Raw genomic sequence first — 24,866 nt, 5'->3', positions numbered from 1 at the left:
GTTTCAATTAGATGTACAGAACATACACAGACATGCAGTCTCAGTAAGTAAATTTCTTTCCGATCCAAAATCGTTTCTTGCGCGAGAATATAACAACGGACGAATATTTCTGCCTCGAGTTTCACCATACAAGTCGCAGTACTTGAAAACTCTCGATACGAAGGATACTTCAATGTCGTCCAGTCGCATTGAAAATGTTACGAAATATTAAATAGTGTATAGATTCGAGAATTAACGGCTATTCTACGGAATTTCTTAACTATTCTAGAGAAATACTCATCGAAAGGGATTCTGTCCATTCGCCTGTTAGTTCTTCCGTCGAACGTACGTATGTCTCCAGATATTTTCGAGAGAAACACTTTTCGGTCGCCAATGTATTTCCAGCCCGTAACAATGTAACGATATTAGCTTTTATTTTCTACAAAGGATATAGGAACTGAATTTTACGGAAATTTTCTGTAAACATCGATACATCTCACAGTACGCGACTCGCGCGTATTACGCGGCGTGGAGAACGTCGTGTGCTCATATATATATATATATATATATAATATAAATTTCTAAGTCTCGTGGGATATAGGCGGACCAACTAATGACCATTTTATTTTATCAAAATAAAACGATATTGCTGTATTATCTGTAATTTTAAATCTATGAAACGAAACGATTCGCGCTACCGGATTGTTTTCGGAGACGTGCTCCGAGAACAGCGAAACGTCCTCCGAGAACACGGAAGGAAAGAACGACTCCAAGAACGGTAGAAGAATTTTCGCGTACGAAACTTGATTGCCGTAGGGATAAAACGTCCCGCGAGTAACATTACCTCCCAACAAATTCCCGACATATCTCTATGTATTTTTAATAATAATAAGCGTATTGTTCAATTCACATGATATGTATATATACTTCCTCCCCCTTCCTTTCGCTCTTTATTCGATTAAACAAAATTACATATGCAAAGTTTATTGATCCAAATTATATTAGACAAATAAATATATTTAACGGATTAAAGAACCAGTTTAAAGTACTTTAAGACTATAGATTAGGTATCTATGTTTTATATCAAGCTTAAATAAATATCTTTTATTTAAATAAATAAATTTAAATGAATACTTTTTTATGACTAGTATTTGACTAGTAGTTTCGAAATATTTGCGTTCGTTAACGATCTGGTTTAATGTCTGGCGCTACTTGCAAATCATCCCGCATCTTCATCTTCGTCAATTTAATCAGTGACAATTATTAAAACTATTTATCTACAAAGTTGATCTAAATTATATGTGACATAAATATATCTATATATAACGTGCAAATAAGTAAAAAGTTTGACATTTTTAGGAACTGTATAAATTAGGAACCTATGTTTTTCTTGTCAAGATTAATTAGAAATGTGAATACAAATACGTGTCTTTTAATAGCTAGCATTTAACAAGAACTGTTTGCTCCCGTTAGAAATTTGATTTAATGTCTGGTGCTACTTGCAGAGCATCCCGTATATTTATCTCCGTCTATCTAAATTAGAGACAATTATGAAAACCGTTTATCTACAAAGTCGATCTAAATTATATCTGACAAATAAATATATCTAGCTGACGAGCAAGTAAATAAAAAATTCAAGACACTTTAGAACTGTACGAATTAGAAACCCATGCTAATTGCAAATCATGTATCTTCATCTTCATCAGTTTAATCGGGGACAATTACGAAAGCTACTTATCTTAGATACAGGATGACGCCACGGCGTAACCATGCGTCGCATTCCTCTCGCGGGCACGTGATCGGTAACGAACAAATTAGTGCCTCCCGTTGAGCACTTGTGTAAACCGGTATGTTCAGATAATCTTGCCGATACGCATCCTCGAGAGCGTAAAGATCGCCGTCGCCGGATTTATCGTCCGAGTATTCCTCCGGCATGAACGCTACTTGGCACGTCGGGGCGACCGCGACCGCTGCCGAATTCACGTTCAGATCCTTTAAGACACCTTCCTCGATCGAGGCTCCTGTAAGCAAGACGTTTTTCCTTTATTTAATGATACTTAACTAAATTTTTTAATGTTATCCAAAAGTTTTGAAAGATTCTCAAACGTGGTTCTATCTCATTAATAAACGTCGACGTGAAAGTTCTTAACAAATGAAAAACTTGATACCTAATTGTGAATATTGGACTCTGTCTGAATCGAATATAATCGAACTCTGTCCAGCCCAATAATCAGTCAAGCCTACCTGATATGAGCAAACCTTCGAGCTGGAGCGATACCTTCCACTCTTTGTTCGTACGATTCTCGGTCCAATTGGCACGGAGACAAAGCGTTTCCAACGGTTGACCGAGTTCTCGTGCGGTGTGTTGCTTCAGGGCAGTCAAAAGAGCCCGTGGTCGGGACAGCTGGAACAAATCGACTCGACGGGGTATGTTCATTGCCGAGGATTTGAGCGTTTCGTACTTGGTCAGAAGCGCCTTCGCGAATTGAGTGGCGTTCCTCGGACCCGTTCGCCATACCCCGAGCCAGTGCTTAGGAGTCTTGAATTACAAATAACGATTTTTTTTCTACGTTATTGTGAGGCAAAAATACACAATTATAATTATCGTTGTACTAAAATAATTATATAGGAGCATAATTCTCAAAATCGAAGTCCGCTTCACCTCGTTATTTTCGAAAGACGACGCGTCCATGTCCGTTCGTACGATTTGCAATAGCTTCTTCGTAAGATCGATCTCGTCGATGAAAAAGTCCTGTAAAGGATTTCCTTTCCGTTCGCTTAAGGCACCTGTGTCACTTGTGAACGTTAAGGAACATTGTCGCTCCAAAACTTCCTTTAGATCCTGTTGGACTTTCGACTTTTCTAATTTATCGCTAGTTCCTTCGCCGTTGTCGAAAGGCTTCATCAAGATACCTCGAGAACAATTCAAATATATTAGTTAATGTCGAGGAAACTTGAATATAGGAATGAAACGCTAATGAAATCTACACGCACTATTTGATTCTTATCCGAGATTTAAAGATACCTTTGAGATATGTCAAGGCTTTTTCCGCAGCAGCCCTTTCCCATGCCCTATGAGCATTTGCAGGGAGACCGAAGTACTCTTTCGGCGAGTCGATGTCGTTCAAATTCTCCAATGACTTTACCGGATCGCCCATCGTCATGTCGGTCACTTTCAACACGTCGCCCAACTTCCGGCGTCCCTCAAAAATGTCTCTGGACCATGCGTTACGAATCATCGAGCGTAACGCCCTTGCGTCATAGTCATCCTGCAGCCGGCCGCCGTAAACCGCAACGTCGAGCAAACCTCTGCCGATCTGCCAGTCCCCTTTTCATGTACAATATGTATATTTCATACATTGGCCGTATAAAATTATTTAAAATTATTATTATATTATTATTGTTTGTTAAAATTCTTTATGTACGTTTCGCGTACCTTGCTGCGATCGTTTCTCCTTCGCCATGTCCTTCACTACCAACTCGTAGGCAGCCTCGAGATCCGACTCATTCCACTCGTACGATCTGATCCAGCCCTGAGGAACAAAGTTTCGCCGTTCTTGAAGCGTCGCGTGTAACCAGGCGAGCACCAATGTAGTGGTCGCGACGTCGTCGCCGTTACGCTGCGACTGTCGCAGCTGCTGAAGCGATTTTCTCACGTTCCTCTTTACGCCTTCGGGCGGCTCGTACGCCAGTTTCAGACAGAGCCCCGCTAAACCCGGGTAGAATCCGGAACACTCCTCGGTGGTCAGCCAGATCCTCGTGGAGGAATTCTTGTTTGTGGTACACATCGACGAGCGAAGCAGACTTTCCAGTCGCGGTAGCCAGTTTAGAGCGAGCTGCAAGTTGCTCAGCAAAATCCAACCGCCGTTTCTGCGATATAATGATAAACGTGTATTTTGAATACTCAAGATTGTGTGTTTACAATTTTTAAAAATTCTATTGTACTTTCATAATTTTTATTAAAATGACAAGATTCTTCAAGTTTTTTTACTCAAAATGTTACACATATTTATGTGTGCTTTTGTAAGTTATGAGATTCTACCTGCATGCGGCTTCCAACGCCGATTCGGCTTGAGTGATGTGTCCTTGGCCCAGAGAAACCTCGATAAATCCAGCGGAGGTATATTTCTCAGCTAGCACACTAAGCTCGGGACCGGGATCAGTTCCCGGCGATAAAAGTAATAACACAGGATATGACCCCACTCTTTCCTGGGCGATCGTGCTCAATGTCCACAGAGGCGGTGCCAAATCCTTCACACCTTAGGTAAATTTGAAAATTAAATTTACTTGAAAGAATAAAAAAATCTGGTAAATGCAAAGTTTTAAATGGATTAATTTGTCACGTAATCTGGCACTTGCCTAATTGCTTCGCAGCCAATTTAGAGAGAGCGGTGTGCAAATAGTCAGGCCGTAAAACCTTCACGACCAAAACTTTTTGGAAGGCGCTAAGCCCGTTGTCCGCGTAAATATTAGAAATATCGTTTAACCAAGAGGATTTCATCCTGGCGGCTACCTTTAAAAAAGAAAAACGATATCGACATAAAAAAAAATTCCAATCTATTAATTAAGAATTCGAATTATTCATGGAAAGTGAATATACTGAAATCAATTTAAAAATTTAATTACTTGTAACAATATTGTACTGGAATACGTACGTTGGGTAGAGAAGAACCTAAGGCTTGCACAGCTTCGCGTCGTTCATCTGGTATCCATTCGGGTAATTCAAAGTCGGAATTATCGGCGTTGCCAATCGCGCCGCTGTCGAACAAGAGATTCCTCTCGACATCCGGCACTGGGTTCAACGACAGTGCCATGTGCAATGCCAGTGAAAGTCTGTGCTTCCTGTAGACCGCCTTCGCGCAATGATGGAACGTCAAAGTAATCAACCTGACACGACAGACTGCATGATAATCTTGCATTTATTATTCTATTGATTGGATTATATATGCATACCGTTTCTCGATTAGACCTCGCGATTCCTTCTTTTCTCTGTCTTCATTCGTGAAAGAAATATCATTCTGCACCGCTTTCAAGCAGATATCGGTGTAGGCTTCTGTAGAGATGACGTATAAAGAGCTGAGAAGTGTTAATCCTTTAATGGTCTCGTAAACATTAGCGGCGAACTGCGCGAACTTTTCGTGGTCTTTGGCACGCCTAAAAGAAGAGGACGAAAACAGCTTTATTTACAGATATTGATACCAGCGTCAACATTAATATTTTTAGTAGAAATAATGTTAAAATTTTTTTTTAGAGTACCTTAAGACTTCGTTCAAACTTTGTCTACTTTCCTCGAGCGCAATCGCTATCTCTTTCGCCTTGGACTGCGTTGCCTCCAATGAAGACAAAAGACCTCCTTGTTCTTGAGATTCTTGTAAGAGATCTTGACCTCTGGCTGTGGCTAATTGGCTCAACACATCCAGCCTGGCCGCGTCTCGTTCTCCGGACAATCTTTCTTCTCTCTCTAAGGCCTCTCTTCTCTGCGCCTCAAGCTCCGGCGTTTCGTTTAGTAGCAGCTGATGGAACAGTATCGTTAATCGTCGACAAAAGGAAATCAGATAGAGATGCCATATTAAAATTGATGCGTATATATTTCTTTATTTTCCCATACCTTCTCTACAAATCTCTCCGCCAGACTTCTCGTACCGGCGCCGAGCGTGATCTCGCACAATACAGCATCGGCTTCCTTCGGAATATCTTCCAATCGATCCTTCCTAGTTGCCAGAAAGAGTTGAAAGCCTTCCTGAGCCGGCAGAGTGCGATCGCCCAATCTGAGCGGTCCCCGGCGAAGCATGGGCAACAGTATCGATGGGAATTCGACCAATTCCTCGACCAAGAGAGGTTTCCCGAAACGCACAGCGAGCTCTAGAGCCGTCAGAAATTTGGAATTTTCAGGCTGGGTTATCTCGAGTCTGGTGCCAAAGTTGCGTTTGATCCAGGTGACAGCTACTCCCGAGGGATCAAGGAAAAGAGGGATCAGAGGTCCTTTCAGCACGCGAGAGGCCGCGACCAAGCTACTCGTGTCTGCTGGCAAACCCTGTGCCCTCCACGATAATCTCTCGCGTTCGGTTACTAGTAACTTGGTCGCTGATTTTTTCCAATCGTCGTCTCTCTCAGGATCCTGCGTAATCTAAGCGCGTTGTAAATCCATTAATTTTTTAAGAATCAATTGATAATATTTATTATTATGTTCAACCATCACAACATTGGATATTTAAACGTTCTTATATTTAAAAATTAAAGTTAAAAAATTGAAACATAAGAATATTCAAACTTTTTATATTTAAATATTAATTTATGTAAATTTTAGAATAAAGTTGCGATGTTCTAAAATATAATGTAGTATTTTGTTTCACATTGAGCAAATTTAAATAGAAAGCCTGATTACTTGATAAACAAGTAGAGCTGCTGCATTAGCTGCCTCAACATCTAGTCGTTCTTTCCTGGCTGTCAGCTCTTGGAATTGCGCTTGCCAGTCGCGATGTTCGGTATCGAGTTTCTTCAATAGAGCACGCGCCGTCGAGAGACTGGCCTCGGTGGATTCGGTTCGCAGCTGCAATTCAGCCGCTCCCCTCGTGTGCTCGGCAAGCTCCTGCTGAAGCTGCGCCACGCGACTCTCCACCGTATTTAATCCCGTTTCCAATTTCCCCAATTGTGCCTCAGCCGCCGCCAATCCCCTTCAATCGCAAAAAAATTAAGAAATCGAATAATAAAGCAACTAGCATGTAAAAGGTAAATAATAAAAATTTGAAATTAGACAAGGAAACAAGAGGAAGCGAAGTTTTTATCTCTGGTGACAAAAATAAAATGGGAAATGACTGGAAGATGAATCAAGGAAAAATCAAGAATTCTTGCATACAAGAAATTGAAAAGGCTTACTCTGCTAATTGACGTTGTTCTCGTTCGAGAGGAGCAACTTGTTCCAATATTTGACCGTACTGAAGATTCGCGAGTACCCACGCGGCTAGCGGAGCAGCCGCAACCGACGCTCTCTTCGCGGTTTTCTCTTCGAAGCTGTCCGGACGTTCCTTTATCAACTTGGCAACCGCTTCTAAACTCGCAGGCGTACTGCGTCTCGCATCCCAATTTCTGCGCGTTAAATTGTGAAGAAAAGTGGAGAAAAAAAGAATTTTAATTTGTCGTAAAATTAAACAAATAGTTGGATAAAATAAAATAAATATAAATTATCTAGATTAAGCCAAAAATTGTCGTTTACCTAATCTCGTCCTTGATACCTCGTTTGGCGAGGAAAGTTTTCATGCTGTTCCAAGACGTGTCTTTTATGCCCATTAGCCGAAGAACACCCTCGAGCACGTCTCTCACCGGCGCCGGGGGTGCTCTTAACGAACGAACTTCAGCCAACGCATCGGCACTTATACCAGCCACCGCGTGTGCGGCTTGCGCCACCATAGGTTCGACCTTTCCTAATTCACTCTCTATGTCCGCCTACGCAAATGATAAAATTGATATACATATATCGTTATTTATGTATATGCATCACATCGACGCGGACACGTCACGTTGCGTAATCTTTAATATCCTTCAGTTTTTTTGTTTGATTACGATAAATGATGACAGAGAAAAATAATATTACCTTACGCCGCGCGAGTTCGGCACTCTCGCGTTCCGTGCTGGCCTTCAAAGTTGTCATCTCTCCCCTTTGAGTGGTCGCGCCTCTCATTGTGGCGGTGATTTGTTCAAGAGCGGTATTGGCCCTCCCCTTTTCCACCTTGAAGTAAGATTTTATACAATTATACATTTGCGGTTGTAAAATATAAGAATTTGCAATTGTATAGTATTATTGTATTATATGTACCTCAAGTTCTTGGCGCTGCCTGGACACCTCGTCCTCCAGCTTAGCCACCTGCTCGCCGGCTTCTCTTAGCTTGCTGATACCGGCTTCAAGAGATCGCAGCTTCTCTTCAACCTCTTTGCTCCACGTGTCGCGGAGGTGTCTCCAGGTGTGCACCAGAGCGAGAAACCGCGCCGGTGCCCTTTGGTAACGAGGCGCCTGAAGATGAGCTCCGATTATGACCTTCGCGCATTGCGGCAGTTCCTCGAGTTCGTCCAGTTGCAAAGTGCCCTCCTGAATCGCCAGTTTGATCAGCGAGCTCTCCCGACACCACCACTCGTCAGAAACGCCAGGTCCGGCTCCGAGCAGCGCGCAATATCGAAGGAGGCCAAGACGTAGCAACGACGACGATTCGATCTCTTCAGAATCTAAGACCATCACTACGCGAAGATACTTGCGCAGGCCTGCGCAAAATCATTCAGTCGTTATACATATCACAACGACAATATAATTAGCAAAAAGATCCATCACTGATATATAAATGCAAGATTTATAAATTCTTTCGAGGAGAAACGAACTACTGTGAATTTATTTATTCAGGTTTTGAGTAAACGTACGATGGTACAAATATTGTTCCAGCGTCCCTTGAAAATCTTCCCTTCGGGCCAGATCGGCGAGTGGCGCGACCAGCGCGTCAAGCTCCTCCGCTGTGTAAAGTCCTGGAACTTCCCCTTTGGATACTATAGCGCTCACCATCACGGCTAAGGTCTCCTCCCTGGCGTGATGTTCCTCCAGCAGAAGCAAAGTCGATTGACCCTCGATGCCGGCTGATTGGACGGCGCTCTTTATCGCCGCTTTTCCGCGTTCTAAAAAATAATTTACGGATATGACAGAATTCCGAGGAACAAAATACGATAATTGATCGCGTTTCTGCAGATCATAGCTCATCTTACGGTACCAGGTCCTGAATCAATCAGTCGTAGGGAAGAAAAGGTCGCAACCAGTTTAACTGCTGATCTCCTGCCTGCTCCGGGTCGTCCAATGAGAATTATACCACGGAAATCGCATCCAACGGCCCAGCTTAGTCCTAGGAAAATATTTATTTATATTTAACATACGAATAAATAGGCTAATAGCAATCGGTCCGAATTTTGGAAATATATACTTATATATACGGGATAAACTTGTGTCAATTATTGAAATTTGTGATTTTTCGCAATAATTACCGCGCCGATTCCCATCAGCCTATTTATTCGAATGTTGATTATTCTGAGAATCTTTCTAGTTTTTAATTTATTTATATTGTTGTGATAAATGCCAATCTTCTTCTCATCTACTAATTTAATTATATACATACCAGCTACGATTTCCAAAAGATAAGTTGAAATCGATGCCTGCACTGGTTGACCCTCTCTGGCGCATCTAGCTGCTGCGTTGATTATCTCTTCTCGCCATTGTTCCTCACTCAAAGGATACAGCCCAATATTCGCGCTCTTCCACGCATAAACATCATTGTTAAAATCTTTTACCTCGGAGTCCTTCGAAATTAGTAGAGATTCCCATCGTGAAAACTCCTTGGGCGTTAATCTAGATTGGTAAATAATACGACTCGAATACAATAACTCACATAGCATGAAATATTTCAAAAATATTTCTTATGATATTTGTACAATATTTCTAAAATATTTTTGTGAAATATTTTAATGTAATAAGTTTAAATGTCTTACACATGCTTACGAAATATTTCGAAATATTTAATTGAAATATTTAAAAAAATATTTTCTGCTGTGTGGGAAAGCGGTTTAATCATTTATTAAGGAACGTTTAAATAAGACTTTAAATTTATATTTTTTGAAATTTAATTTATCTTCTTTGCAAATTTGATTTTAATGTATACATATAATAATAATATATATTTTTTAAATAAAAAGTTGCCCTGTAAAGTATTACGATTTTAGAGTAATACCTCGCGCGAAATAGACGTTGACCAATGTCCAACAAGTAACGAGTGATATACGCTTCGTTTTCGGGAGTGGGATAATACTTCAGGAGCTTTGCCCATAAGACAATATCCTTAAGAGTCCAGATGAGAGGAGATTCCTCAGCGGAACTCACAGATCGGAAAGCATCCAAAATACTAGGCTTCATTCGGACGATCCAAGACTCCGCCATAACAAGGTCGACTTCTTTCAAGGAAGTCCTCAAATGAAGCTCGAGGATGGCCGCGACATCCTTTTGGTTTGGATCTCTGTTACAGACATAATTTTATTTAAAATCTTAAGATTTTATTTACGAAATTTATTGTAATTTAATATTGTATTTTTAAGAATTCACGAGTTAAAGAGAATTAATTGAAATTTATTTTGTTAAATTAAGAATTTCTTGTTTTTAATTTTTCCAACTTCTTCTCTTAATGTTCGAAAATCCAGAAGATTAAATTTATATATAATTAGACATTTTAAACAATGGATTTCTTCCAAACTTTATTCTAATTTATATATTTTTCTGTAGATAAATCACTCACTCCAAATAATAAGTTGCAAATAATGCTTCAAGCCTCGGATGTAATCGAGTAGTCACGTCGGCAGTGCATATAATTGTTATGGATATTTTGGAAAATTCGAGATCTTCCTCAAGGAAACCTTCCTCTTGAAGCAATTCTCTCACCAATTCCTGAGAATAACTTTACTTTGTTAACATCATGTTACAATTTTTTTTGAGAACTTTCCTTACTATTTTTTTTTAAAGAAATATTATTTGCAAATTCAATAGTTAAAACAAAAACATTTGGAAAGAGAAATTTTCAAAATATTATCTTTTATATGTTAACACAGCTATAAAGTATGTCTAAATTAATGCATCGAAAGATCGGAGAGAAAACTCGTTTGGAGTTATACCTGTAAGTCTTTAGCGGCGAGATGCATATCTTCCAAGATAAGAAGCACTCGAGATCCGCTTCTCGGCTTGTACGTCCTACCCTGCGACGAAGACTCCAAGCGTAAGCAGGCCTTTTTCAAACGACTCACGAGATCGTCAGGACCGTAAAGTGAAGACCCTCGCACCACGGTTGTGGTATCCTGATTCTTTATTTTCGTCAACGCAACGTCGATCAAAGCGTTTTTACCGCAGGCCTCAGATCCACGAATCATAATCGGATGTCCGTCCTCTATCCAGGTCAAAGTAGCTGCTAATGCTTTCTTGATGCGATCTGTATAACCAAAATATATAAAGTTCTAAAGTCTCTTCTAAAGATATATTCTTAAAATTTTTAAAAATAAATTTTTTAACAATACCCGAAATCGATATGGGCCCGTTCTCGGTATCGATAGATTCATATGTATCGCTGAAAGGTACCAATCGATCGGTTTCCTGGTCGTAAAGAACCGCACTTGGCTTTTGTGGATCGGGACACCTGAGAAATAATTTTATAAGCAAAAAATTCGGCGTGACGATGCTCCAGCCTATTGTTTTGAGAAGATTAGTTCCCTTTAGAGCACTTACCAGCTCTCGGTTGATCCGTAAATAAATTTCGCCAAATTGTCTTTGGATTGCGTATCCTCCACTTGGCCGCATAACGAGACCAGAAGAGCCTGAGTGGCCTGAGCGAACGTCCGCGCTTTATGAAGATGACACAACGTGGCGGTCATCAGGCCGGATGCGGAGGAGTTGTCGACGTTTACTTTCAGAGTTTCGTCGATGCACGAACATAAATGGGTGTTTGCAATCTCCGCGGCGGTTGACGAGAGTTGCTCTAAACGCCACGGCACCAGTAACGATGTCGGTCTCGTCGAGCCAAGATGCAGAACGCCCAGTCGCGATACCGTAGCTGGACTGGCATCGGCGAGTTTATGGGTCTCAAAGATAAACCTTGTTTTACAAACATGATGGTCAAGTAATTAAATACCGCAAAAGCGTAAAAAAAAATTTATTTGACGTGCATAATTAGAATTTGGGAAATTTCGCCATTATGCATTAAGAATATTGTCATATCGTCAATTAGTGACATTTGTACCTTGTACCGCTACCAAGTTTAATTCCTATCCCATTGGGTAACGTTAGCAGCCGATTATCATCTAAGGCTGAATTCAACGCCTCTGCCCATTCGGGCTCCACGTCCCCGTTAAAAATAATCCAGGTCGCGGAATTTCCAGCGGACGTCACCGCGCTCGATAGAACACCCTCCTTCCATTCCCTGTTTATACACGCGGATGTTTGTACAATTTTATTCAACGCACGGCATCGTAAGAAATCATATTTTCCGTTACTTCACCTCGTTCGCGGATTAATGTGACCTAGTAATCTGCTCTTTGGTACCGCGCCAGGATAAACGACAATCTGTTGGAGGCTTTCGCCGATTTTCGCCATTGCCTCGGCCAAACACGATCTGATCGACGTCTTTCCGCTACCCGGTGGACCGACTATGGCGACGCCGGTCCTGCTCTTCAACAGGTCGTTCAGCTGAATGCATCTGTTGGCAATCTCCTTCGTTAATCCTCGAGTTTCGCAGATCTTCAACAGTGCGACGACCAGGTCCTCGTTTTCAGAGACCGACAAGGAAAGATTACTCTTCGGGAAGAGATCGTCCAGCAATGACAGGAATTTCGTCGTATCTGCCTCCGTCAGTTTTGGAAGGGTTGACGCCCTGATCGAAACGAGAAGCCTGCCAGAAAATAAGAAATCTCTTCATCATATCAATATAAGTTTCAACGAAAAAGAAATTTTGTCTTAGTGCATTTTAAAGATCTTAATTTAAATCTCTCTTAATTCTATCAAAAAGTATTCACATTTATCTTATCTAAATTATACGCAATAAAAATAGAAACATTTCTTATCAACAAAAAGTACAAACTGAAATCTGTATCAAGGAATGAATTATTTTCTTATCGATGGCCAACTTATACATTAACGCAATAAAGATAAAAACTCTGATATTTAGGGACTGAAAACATGAGCCATTAGATTGTGCCACCGTGATTTTTTTCTATCTATTAATTATATTAGGTTTTTCAGCGATAATTCAAGGACGCGTCTCTTATCGCTAAGTTTGTCATAAAACCTTCCAAATTTCCGCGTGTTAATATTCATAACTTGAAATGTCTGACACAGATATTGCCTCTTAATTTTTTAATCATGATTCACAACTGTTATTAAAAAATATTAATCTGGAATATCAGATCAAGCCTGCGTCGTATCAATCTTATTATGTCAACAATGTATTAAAAATACGCTAATAATTTAAGACAAAGTTTTATTACAAATTGTTAACAATTTTTATTATTATATCTAATAAAATTTTTATTTTCAGTCTTACACAGTTGAAAACAGAAACGCAAGCGTACCTGGTGGTCTCATCGACGCCGGCAATCGGATGCAGATCGTCGAGCACAGATTTAAGCGCCCTGAGCCCCCAATCGTAATGCGGCTGCTCGGAAAGTATGGTCCCGGCAATATCAAGAGCCTCCACCAGACGTTTACCGAGGGTGGCCGCCTCCAAGAAACCGGCGCACTCCAGCAGAGTCTTGACGATGTCCGATTTGTCCGGATGCGCCATGCTGATAGGCCTGAAGAGTCGCGCTAAGGAATCCGGCAGCTTACGCCTACCACCGTACTCGCTTCCGGCTGGATTCATCGTGATGAAAATGCAACAGTGAGGATCCAGCTTGATCTTCTGATCGCCCAGCAGGATCTCGGGCGAGCCGTTCCGTAGCGCCTCTTGAAGCGGCCTCACCAACATCGATACTGCACTCAGGGTGTCCTCCTCGAGACGATTGAATTCATCGAAGCAACCCCAGGCGCCGGCTTGCGCCAGGCCGCCTAAGATTCGTCTCATGCTGCCAGTGTCCATTCCTACATTTCGCAAAGGACAGTTTAACTTCACGCCTTAATAGTAAACTTAGCTTACAAGGAACTTAGCTTACATTCAAGTATTTTTTCCTTCGATTTTAATAAGCTATGGATATGTTAAAATATAGACAAAAATAAGAGACACGTCTTTTGCAAGTGTTGAATCACACGTTGAGGGAATAAATCTTCCCTTAAAAAAAAACAGTTATTATACTTTTTTTAATTTTGTAAAAATATTTTGTAATAAAAAAATTTAAATGCTGAAATAAAAATGTTTTCTTATTATTATAGAGTCTTATATTTTTGAAACCATTCAACTTTTAAAAGTTAAAAATTTTTTCCATCTTTTCTAGTTTCAAACGATATTTGCTTCGAAAGAAAATCTTTTTTCAAGGAAGGGTTTCATTTCCTTAACATGCGACTTATAAAAAAAATACGTGCATCTTATTTTAATATTATTAATATATAATAATATTATTAATATATATAATATAAATATAGACAAAAACAATTATTAACATTTAAATAGTATTGATATATCCAAAGGTTAATAAAATTGGAGGGGAACACTTGGTTGTGTTTCCTTGTTAGTTTAACGTGACAATTTCTGCCGTAATTGTGATGAAATTAGACACTTTACCTTCGTCACAATTGAAGACAAGAACTAATCTACCCAAGACAGATGCTAGAGCTTTGACACTTTCGGTCTTTCCGGTTCCAGCGGGACCGGTCGGGCTGCCACCCAACCCAAGCTTCATAGCTTGCGTGAGTGCTAAGAAGCACTTCTCTGTCAGGGGAGTTCTCACCAAGCCGATGGACGCCCCTTGATATTCGAAGCGATACGGTAACTCTGCACCGGCGCATCGTATTACGTACGTACCTTGACTCTTTAAAATATATGACAGTGTAATGTAATAATATAATATATAATTGACAAAATGTTTCATATTTTAAAAATTTATTGCTTCTGTTTTTAAAATTTACGGAGTGCGTTTTAAAGGAAAAAAAATGTCATATCGCTATCGATTAAATTCTCAATTACCGAGACAAAAATATATTTTTTAAGCAAAACTCACAGTTTTGTAGCTTCTTAATTGTTTATGCCACGTCCAGCCAGCATTCTCGCCCGTTACGACGATCTTCAACAATGTTCGGGCCACTTGCAGATGATGGACGGTATCCAGAAGAAGTCCGCGCGCTTTCAGCGCGGTCAGCTTGTCACCGGCGTCCTCCAGTCCTCTGTACCTTGCCCTCTGCGTTTCCAGAAATTCGACAAGCTTCTGCAGAGCCGCGCGACCTTCCTTGAGGGCGCGTTCGCAGCGCTCGGTAAATCCTATTCTTTCCGACAGCAGCAATATTTGTGAGGGATAAACGGACGGATCGGGTGTGGAATCGTTTAGACACTTTTCCAAACTTTGACGGAGAGCGTTTCTCATCCCCTTTTCGAGATTGTTCAGCCACTGCGGTAGAGATTCCGTGAGATCGACAGCCTCTGGTAACTTCAACATTTCTCCCTCGGGTGACACAATCGCCGTTAACAAATTATTCTCCTTTACTACCGAACCAATACCGTGATACAATTTCGGTAAGTGAGCCTCCAAGCCTCTTCCACTGCCCGATACCAGTTCGAGAAGATCTTCGTCGCTGAGAAAGTACAATCTTGGATAAGCTGCTCGTTTCTCCTGTAATTAAGATTTTTTTATTACAACCCCCGACAGGAATGTAAAATATATTTTTTTTTTTTCGGAAAATACGTGACTGTTTTTCAGTTACATGTTTTATTTCATAAATTTTACCTCCAGAAATTCGTCCAGACATTTCTGACATCTATCTAATAGGTCCTTTAAACTTATTAAAGCTGGTAGTGAAAGTTGCCTTAAGGATGGTACTCTGGGGTCCCGAGATACTTCTCCTATGAGATATCTAAGCAAAGATATAAATTATTTGAATATAAATGATACAGAAAGAAAAACCGCTGAAAGACGCTGTATGCAGGGCGAATTAAATCGAACATTGATGCAATTTAACAGACCTGAATTCCTTATCGGCCCTGGACCATTTGCCGGAGTCATTGGGAGCCGCCCCACTTCCGTAGACCGGATCCAAGTAGATCCACTTCCTTTGTACGCTGCTGAGTGCCTTAATCCTTTCTTCGAGCTCCGATAGAGCTGCTTCGCAGCGCGCAGCTCTAGACGCGAACCTGTCGTGTCCTGACGTGCCTTTCGCTCCTTCGAGCAAGAGCCTCAATTCCTCTGTTTGTAAACGATTAATAATTTGATGTAAAATTGACAGATTATAAAATTAATGAAAATCAATGACAATAAATATAAAAGCGCGGCACCTATTTTCGCCAACAGACTGCCGTAATCCCCGACGAGTAAGATCGTCTTATTTTTGCTGTCAGTTGACTCCTGTAACGGAAGTGACGCCGTACTTTCCCAGATCTCGAGATCTATTAACGCCTGTCGGATCCCGCTCTCGGCGATTGCTCGCTTCGTTATTTCCTGAAATACGAATACATATGTCGCGTTTACGAAAATCTGAAAACTACAATATAAATACATATGGCTACATATTCAGCTTTTTACAAGTCTATTATTATATTTTTAATAATCTTTTTAAGAACACATTTTTTATAAAATAGAAACCTCTTTTACTGGAAAAATTAGATATTGTAAATATTGAAATTCCGTGTACCATTCCTTTCTTCTTAACAATCTTAAAATTGCATTAAAAATCAAATTTAAAAAGAGACTAAGCTATCGAGCACTTAAAAATAAAAATGTCAAAATATCATTTTAATTAATTCTCATATTTAAACTTTATAGATAATTAATAAACGCTAACATTTTCGTTTTTAAGCGCTCGTTATAGTTTGGCCTCTTTTTAAATTTGATTGTTTTTATATTGACGAGCTTGACATTTATTGTTATTATTTAAAATTGCATGTTTTTACCTTTATTTTATCCTCATTCTCCTTCAGCTCTTTTGTACAAGCGAGCAAGTGGCCCAATGTGATATTCCGTGGGCTTCCGACCTTTAGGCCCAGTATAGGAATTAACTCGGTCCAGTGCTCGTCGGTGATCTCGTCTCCCCGAAGCGGCTGGATAAATTCGATCGCAGATCTGATTTCGTTTATCTTTCTGCCAACGAAGGTATCGACCTCCAGATTGTCATTCAACCGAATCTTATTCTGCCAGGAATCAAGCCAATCGTGAAGTCTTGGTAATCTTCTTCTAGCTACGGCCCACTCCTCGGTTTCCTGATTTTTCAGCTCCTCTAAAAACTCGGATTGGAATCTGCGATTGTGTTCGATATAATATGTTAATTCATTTTTCGTTAAAAATACCATAAAGTAAAAAATAAATTTTCTGACACATATGCTAAAACGAGGAAACAAAAAGTTTCTAGTTTCATAAGAAAGGTCTTCCGTTAAAGAGACCTGTAATTTGACTCCTCGGTTTCCAATTCGCGTTCCACTTGTGACAGATTTATGTCTTCGTCCTCCAGGACACTTTCGAGTTCCAAAGATATTCTCTTGCAGTCCGCTTTCAAGGAATCCAACTGCCCGTTTAGATTGAGCCAACGTTCCTTCATCGACATCAGCCAGTCGAGCGTGAGACTCTCCGATCTCGCGGACCACTTTGCCTGCCATCTTTCTCTTTCGTCCCTTAGCGCTATCGCCCTGTGACGAAGATTAACTTTAGCGTCTTCCAACAGACGCGCCATAACGGCCTTGTGCTTTTCCAAACGGTCTCCCAAATCCTGCCAAGCGGCGTGAGCCGCGTTAACGCCTGCAAACAACATGCAAATTAACGAGAGCTCAGTTTATAATTATATCCCTTTTTTTTGTAATTTACGAAAAAATGGTTCCGGAATAACATGACAATTTTATATGGGAGAACATTACCGTCGAGTTTCTCGCTGGTCCACGCGGCCATAACTTTGGCGAGCACAGCGACGACTTCCATCTCCTCGGCGATTCCTGCCGACTGTTGCTCGATACGCGCGTGAGCCTCGTAAGCTAATCCGACCTCTTCCACATCGCGCGGCCTACGTTCGAGCTCCTTGGACGCGAAGGATAGGAAGTCCACGATAGCCACCAGCCGCGAGGACGCTTCCGCTCTCAGATCGGAACACAGCCGTTCCCAATAATGACGAGACGCGGTCTCCAAATCGTTCCTCGTCGTCGATGTGTCGATGCATATGCACGAGATTTTCACCTCGCATCCACGTAATTTTCCGACCTATCTCGACAGAAATTCAATGTACACACCAATCTTTAGTCGAATCGATATGTTGCAAATGTTTAAATGTTTAATACAAAGTGAAAAACTATTCGTAAATAAGACACAAGATGCATGTTAGAAAGTATATATACATATTATATAGAGTTAAAAATTTATTAATAAACCTTGGAAACTTTCTGGTATTTTTATCATTTTCTATTTATTCATATGTATAAAGTACTTTTTGATTTATTTTCGTAACATAAAACTTACTTCTTGGGCCCATTGTTTCGCCTCCTTAAAAGCTTTCGCCCATTCTTGGGGAGGTTTACCTTTCAGTCTAGAAAATTATAGACCGACATAAACAAATAATATATTTATACAACTTTTTTTTACTTATTAATTTACAGATCCTTTTTTAATAAATCTTTTTCCATAAAAATTTAACAGAATCTTAATCCTATACGTTAATTATCTATATTAATTTCTTATATATAAAATATAATATTTTATTTTACCGTTCACCAACATCTATATTGGCCGGTGTTGCTAGATTTAGCCACTTGAGCCTAAACAACTCAAGAGTGGACAGGGCGATCTCGACTTGCTTGTAAACGCCGCTGAATAGATACGCGTTCTTCTGCACCAAATCGCCGAAGCGTGCATCGGCGACGTCTCCGACACCCCTAAAATTCACCGGAATGGAAAGCGATCGGCGTATACCGGAGTACAATTTCGCGCGAATATCCTCGAGCGGCGGCCTCCATTGTAAGGATCCATCTCGAAAAGTGAGTTCCACTCGAATTTCAGATAGTTTTCTTGACAAGGACGGCAAGGCATTCCTAGACAAGACGTACAATAAAACAGGGAGATGCATATTTAAGGCTAAATATATTTCCGACAAAAATATCAATGTCGTTGATAAATTTTGCATGCAATTAAAAATCGTTCTATATATAATATAGCATTTTATTATAATCAAATATTTCGAATATTTTTAAATCTTTCTCTTTTAGATCCTTCCCGCGAAATTATCACTATACCTGTACGCTACACCCAACGCCTTGAGGAGTTGCCGATCCCAATGCAACTTCCAAGCTCTCGCATTACCATATTCCGAATCCACAGCGTCGACAATCGCTCTCATGTTCGTCAACGTCTCCTTCCATATGTTCTGATTTCCTACAAGATGCACGGCGTCGCCCTTCAACAAGCCCGACACGTAATCTCGCAAGGTAGAGTGCTTTGAGATCAATTCTGAGTTTTGTCGGGCAAACTTCACTACCTGCGGGGAATATGTTATGGAATATATTTCGCCTAGCAATATTGATTATATATAAGTATATATCAATGCATTTATATATCATTGATATGTATAAATATTTTAATAATATATAAATAACAAAACGAGCTTTTCTTACCAACTCTTTTAATCTGGCGGTGTACACGTCGACGAGATGAGGATCGGACCAAACGACACCCGACTGCTCTTGAACAGCTCGCGCCAATTCGAGAGCTATAGTCAACATAAGCGGTCTCTGAGAGGGTACCATTCGATCGCCGATCGTGTTGTGGAACGTAGCGACCTGCTGAAGAGCTCTAGCTCGTCCGGCTAAAGATGCGGCTCTCTCTACCAGCTCTCTAATTTCCCGCGGTAACTCGACGCCTTCGCCGGACAACGCTCTGGCTTCTCTAATCAGTGTCATCAACCGAGGATCGTAGGTCACACGCATCATACTGGTGCCAGTAAGTTCGACCACCGGCGAATCAGTGCCCAAGCTCAATTCCTTCTTGGCTATATCGTCCTTGGTAGTGTTCACCTGCGAATAAAAACGCGTTGCTAAACCCTTTTAGAGATATATAATACCAGTTACCTGGTAATTATAAATTTTGTTAAATTTTCAAGTAATTTTAGAGAAATATATTAAAAATATGTATAATTAAAAGTTACCCATGACTCAACCAAATCTCGTCTCCTCTCTTCGGCTTCTTTCAGGGCGCTCGATAAACGCGCCGCCACTTCTTCGTACCCCGGAAGATCAGCGAGCAGTTCTTTTCCTAATTTAGCTAGGCTCTCTAGCCGTATCTCCGCGGATCTAGCAGCTTGAACCTCTTGTAGAACTTTAGGAGCATCCAGAAGATTTTGCGTGTCGGGACCAGCCAGTCGATTCTCTAGAATCCCGTATATTTCGAAAAAACATTTAATTAATTAATTGAGACAAATTCGAATTGTAGATTAACGTTCTCGATATCTACTGCGTCTTTTATACTTAATTATAATGTCAAAAGAAAAAAAATACTTGTAAGAAACATCAATAATGTCATTAATTTATAACGAAACTGGTTGAAGATTTTGGAGCAATTTTTTACAAATAAATTATCTCACTTCTAGCTTCACACAAAGTAACTCATAAGTGCCACAAACACAATGCAAAACATTTCTATTAAATACACGTGTCGGAAGGCCTTATATTCGATAAACCACCCTTCCAGTCACTTAAAAAATTCTATTTACAGACTGTACTTAGCAGCTAATTAATGGCACCAATCTCGAATTTTTTGCTCCAGCCGATTTGCAATAAACAATGGCTGCTCTAGCTTTGAAATTAAAATTCTCGCGGTCGTTTCAACACAAACGAATGGGACTGGCGTAAAAATTACCTCCTTTTTAATAACTAATTAAGCGCGCAAATCAGTGGCAGATCCAAAGAGTTGTTTTAGGGGGGGCGGTAAGATGAAATGTGGATATTTAGTTATTATTGTCGTTAATGTTATTTTTAATATTTTTTATTATTAAAAAAAAATTGAGTGAACATTATTTAGTCTCGAATAATTTCTGATATTTTTTTTTCTCAATTCATTTAAAACCGACTTTTTCCAATATACGAAATTTGTTTGGAGAGGCAATCGCGACGTGGGTAATCGCAACGTGGCCAATTGCAACGCGTGGTTAATCGCGACGCATAAATAAATAATTTTATCATTATATTATCTCTGGTTAAACCTTGTCAGATCCGCAGACAAATTAAATCGTTTCATAATTTTCAACATATATAAAATTTGATACCCGTAAAATCATGAATAATACATTTTGGAAAAAGGGTGTTCTCGCTCGCAGAAAGTAAAATTGACATCGTTTCTTATAGTTTTTGAGACGAGGAATCCAATGGTGCTAATTAAAATTACATTAAATTACGGGAAGTCACATGTTCGTGCAAGCGCACGGGACTTACCGTTGCGTCTGATATTTTTACTATTAAATATAGCATTTTTATAACAAATTCTTTATTTGTAATGAAAAAACATAATGTACACACTGCATATCATCGACACATGCAGTGATTTGTCTCGCGAATGACTGTGACGCCAAGCATTTTTCCGATTTTAAACTCAATTTTTGATGTGTTTCCCGATATATGACGTAATTTTAATTAACACCATTGGATTTCTCGTCTCAAAAACTATAAGAAACGATGTTAATTTTCCGCGACTTGTCTCGCGAATGACTGCGACGCCACGAAACGTATGGAATACACTATTTCCGATAAAATAAAATTATTATATTTATTCCTTTTCCTAATATTTCTTCCATTATGTTCACGATCTAGTGAATTAAACTAAATGGAGAAGTTTCTGTAATATTTTGCGATTTCCGTACTAATTAGCGAAATAATCTTTACAGTCGCAGTATATCGTCAGCCAACTAATAGATGATGAATGGCAAAGCAAATGGAAAAACGAAATAAATACGTTTTTAAATTCAATTAAGGATGATTCATTGGTAGCGAGAGTGTGTTTGGAGGATGCGATAAGAATTAAGAGAGAATGAGATGAGTCGAGCTTCGAATGGGTATATTATTTACATTTCTCATATTAGATAACATAAATAAATCTGAAAATTAAACATTAACTTTTATATAGAAGAATTTATATTCATATTATATCCATATTTCAATCAGCTTGTTCTCTTGACATATTTGTATGGCTAACGTAGTGATATGGAGAACATTTTATAGTGCTTAAGAGTGTACTCTACCGATTAGATCGCGATACGCTGCAAGCAGGGATTCTCGTTCTCCGCGTAACGCTCTCTTAAGCCCTTCCCTCTTCATCAGCTCGCTGTATCTCTCAAATTCAGCTACCAGAGCGCTCGGAGTATCAGCATCGGCGATACGGTCCTTCAGCTTCTGAGCAACGCGTTCTTCAGCTGGCATCAAGCCTTCCTCGATCTTACGCCTCAGTCTATTCCATTCATCGTCCCGTTCGTCATCGCCCAAAGCAACTAAGTTAGTTGTGATTATTAACATTTACTTATTTCAAGTACCAAATTAATGCAAACTATTTAACAATTCATTAAATCATAATGTCTATTTGTAATTGTTTCAATTATTATCCATTGAATAACTTATAAAAAATTGCGAGTACAAAAACTGCTTTGTCAATTTTAGTTCCTGCGATACCTGCGAGACTTTTAAAGAGAAAAAAAAATCAGTTTGACTGCTTCGTGATTTTTCATGTTGCCTAACGCTTCATCAGAAAATGACTGTAAAAGATTTCTAAAGCAAAGCTGCACATACATCTCGTGTCATCGAACGTCTGGAGCAATTTCTCGATACCGAGACCAGATCTCTCGCTCGGAGTCAGAAGCCTGCTTAATTGGCGATGCTGCGCACGTAACTCGGACATCTGCCTGAAGATCGCGGCTACGTTATTATACATACATTCCACGCCGGTTTCGTATGCGTCGTACGCCTACCTGAGGCTTCTGCCGAGCTTCGAGCATCTCTCGGGTACGAAGATCGGTCCGCGCCAAGGATGGAGCGAATGATGCGGCCAGAAAAGCTCCGTCAGCTTCTGCGTTGCGTTCGCCCACTTTTCGCATACGGTCGCTCCGAGTGCGATTGCTTCGTCCTTTGCGCGAGCGTCGGTCGTGTCGACCTAATGGCATTCCATAAATCGTCGTAACACATAAGAAGAAACAATCGTTTAAGCGTTACAAAAAAAAATCGGAGCTCCCTTGATACATTCTCAAATCATAAGTTTGATTTATTAATAAAAACTTCTATGTTTTAATTATTATACTACTTTTATATTATTCTAGACATTTTGAAGACTAATTGAAGATTTATAAGCGATTTTGAAACGTCCTAACTCTGTTGATTACGGATGATATAAAAATAGAAACTTGAGTCGACGTACCGCACCGAGATAATTTTGTATCAGCTGGACCACTTCGTTCCCGATTACATCGAGAAACGATTTCATACGATCCTCGGTATACGCCGGTCCCCCTAACTTCCACAAATCGTCCACGAATACGGAAATAGCTTCGCAAGCTTCCTCCACAGCGATTAATCCATCTCTGTGTGTCGAAAACGGAAGAATAAGTAATTGTATAAGATAGTAAAGATATATTCGGTATTATATACAATGGCATAACAATGCACCTCGACACCGCGGCGCTTTCGAGTTCGACCTTGATGTTCTTCACCGACTTGGCAGCTTCTTCGCAATTCGTTCTCTCGTGCGACCGTTTGGCCTCGTCCCGTCTCCGCTTCCAGAATTCCTCCTCCTCCGCGACGGTAATCGAAAATCCGGAGTTGAGCAGTCTCTCCTCCAAGTTCTTCAAACAAGATGTACTTAAACCGGACGAGCGAAGGGTCGGCCCCCATACCTGGCGGAGCCCCTCGATCAGCACCGATCCGTCCCCGCAGCCGGTGGAAGCCACCTGGACCACGTCGTGAAAGTTCTCCTCCGTGACCGCCGCCGCTGTCACCTGCATCGAATTTTCGCATCGTCAGCAAATGTAAACGGCGTGTTGACTCGCACCTTTCTAGAAGATGCTTTCTATCGTCAACAAAGAGTCACGCTTGTCAGCCGGCATGACGGCGATTAGGAAACAACGGTAACTGATTGTGAGAGAATTGTACGGAAGAACAGCTTTAATCGAGTTCAAGAAAAAAGTTTTTCGAGAAAAATCAATTGATAAACATCTCGTCTTAATATAAAACCCTATTTCATTACAATCTCCTGCATTTACTCGTCAATTGTTACGCGGAAAGAACGATTTTGCTGGAAGATCTAAAAATTTTTCTGCAGGATACAGATATGAAAATAATTCTTGTTCGACTATCAAATATTGGAAAATCAAACTGATTGCTAAAACATCAAAACGTTTTACAGCAATGCTTATCATTTTTGAGTTAATTCTAACAAAATTATTTTCAGATCTGAATCCAGCAAAATCGTTCTTTCCATGTATAATTAAAGTATGTTTCTTTTTTTTTTGCGAAGAAGGGTCTCTACCTTAAAGAAGACCAACGTGTTTCTACCGGCGGGCAATTCGGTGCTCAGTTTCAAACGGACTTGATTCCGATCGGCGTCGACCGGCCTGGCGCATAGGGTTCGGCACGACGACTGCTCCAGGAAACGATCGATGATCTCGCGATCCTCGACGTCCTCCTCGTCATGCTGCACGGACGCGCTGAAGAAGTGCCCCGCCGTGGAGACTATCAGACGCCTGCGTTTATCGGCGACCACCATCTCGCTCGGTTTTACAATAAAACGCGGTTTTAAAACACGAGGTATTTAAATCACACGAACGTTTCGTGCAGTCACGTAAAGAGCGGCGGCCCGGGTCGCCGTCGCCGTCGTCATCAGTCGTCACGACGACCAACAATCAACACACAACACAGCTGTCACTATCGCTACACGCATCGTTGCACGTGCGCAGATACGCGTGACACTGCTCGAATCTGTCAGATAGCTTTCTATCTAATCGTGTTGCAAATTTTATTAAAAAAAAAAAGAGAAATCGTTCTCCTATATCCCAGAAACCATTCTCCGACCCGAGAACATTATGTTTACAGTTAGCAAATGTCAAACTTGACGTCTTTGTAATATACGCGCAGATTTAAGAAATATTAATATTTATTGACTAGCATGTTTTATGGGAAAATGTACAAAGGAGATGCCATATTATACAGAAAAATACATTTATCTTGATTGAATTCGAAGGAAAGGAG

The 24,866-nt window shown here is 40.3% G+C and overlaps 1 protein-coding gene and 1 long non-coding RNA gene across 2 annotated transcripts; one reads left to right on the top strand and one right to left on the bottom strand.

Moving 5' to 3' along the window:
• Positions 1-901: 901 nt before the first annotated feature.
• LOC105453582 (cytoplasmic dynein 2 heavy chain 1) lies at positions 902-24,443 on the bottom strand. Its single transcript, XM_011695665.1, has 46 exons — positions 24,148-24,443; positions 23,289-23,617; positions 23,041-23,203; positions 22,598-22,779; positions 22,419-22,531; positions 21,878-22,123; positions 19,793-20,013; positions 19,254-19,661; positions 18,885-19,117; positions 18,360-18,683; positions 18,115-18,181; positions 17,523-17,859; positions 17,055-17,406; positions 16,569-16,911; positions 15,952-16,116; positions 15,645-15,862; positions 15,409-15,535; positions 14,685-15,294; positions 14,253-14,492; positions 13,108-13,615; positions 12,039-12,428; positions 11,781-11,960; positions 11,270-11,635; positions 11,062-11,180; positions 10,666-10,976; positions 10,293-10,441; positions 9,735-10,016; positions 9,126-9,355; positions 8,727-8,855; positions 8,386-8,634; positions 7,793-8,232; positions 7,571-7,705; positions 7,193-7,422; positions 6,856-7,065; positions 6,365-6,653; positions 5,588-6,097; positions 5,236-5,492; positions 4,933-5,133; positions 4,635-4,866; positions 4,339-4,492; positions 4,022-4,238; positions 3,416-3,849; positions 3,005-3,307; positions 2,642-2,892; positions 2,224-2,518; positions 902-2,000 (listed from the first exon to the last, which is right to left on the bottom strand). Exons 1-46 carry the CDS (start codon positions 24,382-24,384, stop codon positions 1,714-1,716), a joined length of 12,273 nt encoding a protein of 4,090 aa, XP_011693967.1. The 5' UTR covers positions 24,385-24,443; the 3' UTR covers positions 902-1,713.
• Positions 21,203-21,969, top strand: LOC105453578. Its single transcript, XR_974889.1, has 3 exons — positions 21,203-21,364; positions 21,524-21,691; positions 21,885-21,969. It is a non-coding gene; the product is annotated as an uncharacterized LOC105453578 (long non-coding RNA).
• Positions 24,444-24,866: the final 423 nt, after the last annotated feature.

This window comes from Wasmannia auropunctata, unplaced genomic scaffold, assembly GCF_000956235.1.
Source record: "Wasmannia auropunctata unplaced genomic scaffold, wasmannia.A_1.0 LD336106.1, whole genome shotgun sequence".
Classification (NCBI taxonomy): Eukaryota; Metazoa; Arthropoda; class Insecta; order Hymenoptera; family Formicidae; genus Wasmannia; species Wasmannia auropunctata.
This window is presented reverse-complemented; position numbering and strand designations above follow the sequence as displayed.

Bases quoted from the DNA above. Each gene is read 5' to 3' on its own strand.
- LOC105453582 (XM_011695665.1), bottom strand. From the start codon at position 24,384: ATGGTGGTCGCCGATAAACGCAGGCGTCTGATAGTCTCCACGGCGGGG. The intron at 13,616-14,252 runs GTAAAGTGTCTA...TGCGAAATGTAG, and splicing joins TGTCTTCAATTGTGACGAAG to GAATGGACACTGGCAGCATG. The intron at 10,017-10,292 runs GTGAGTGATTTA...TGTCTGTAACAG, and splicing joins TTTGCAACTTATTATTTGGA to AGATCCAAACCAAAAGGATG.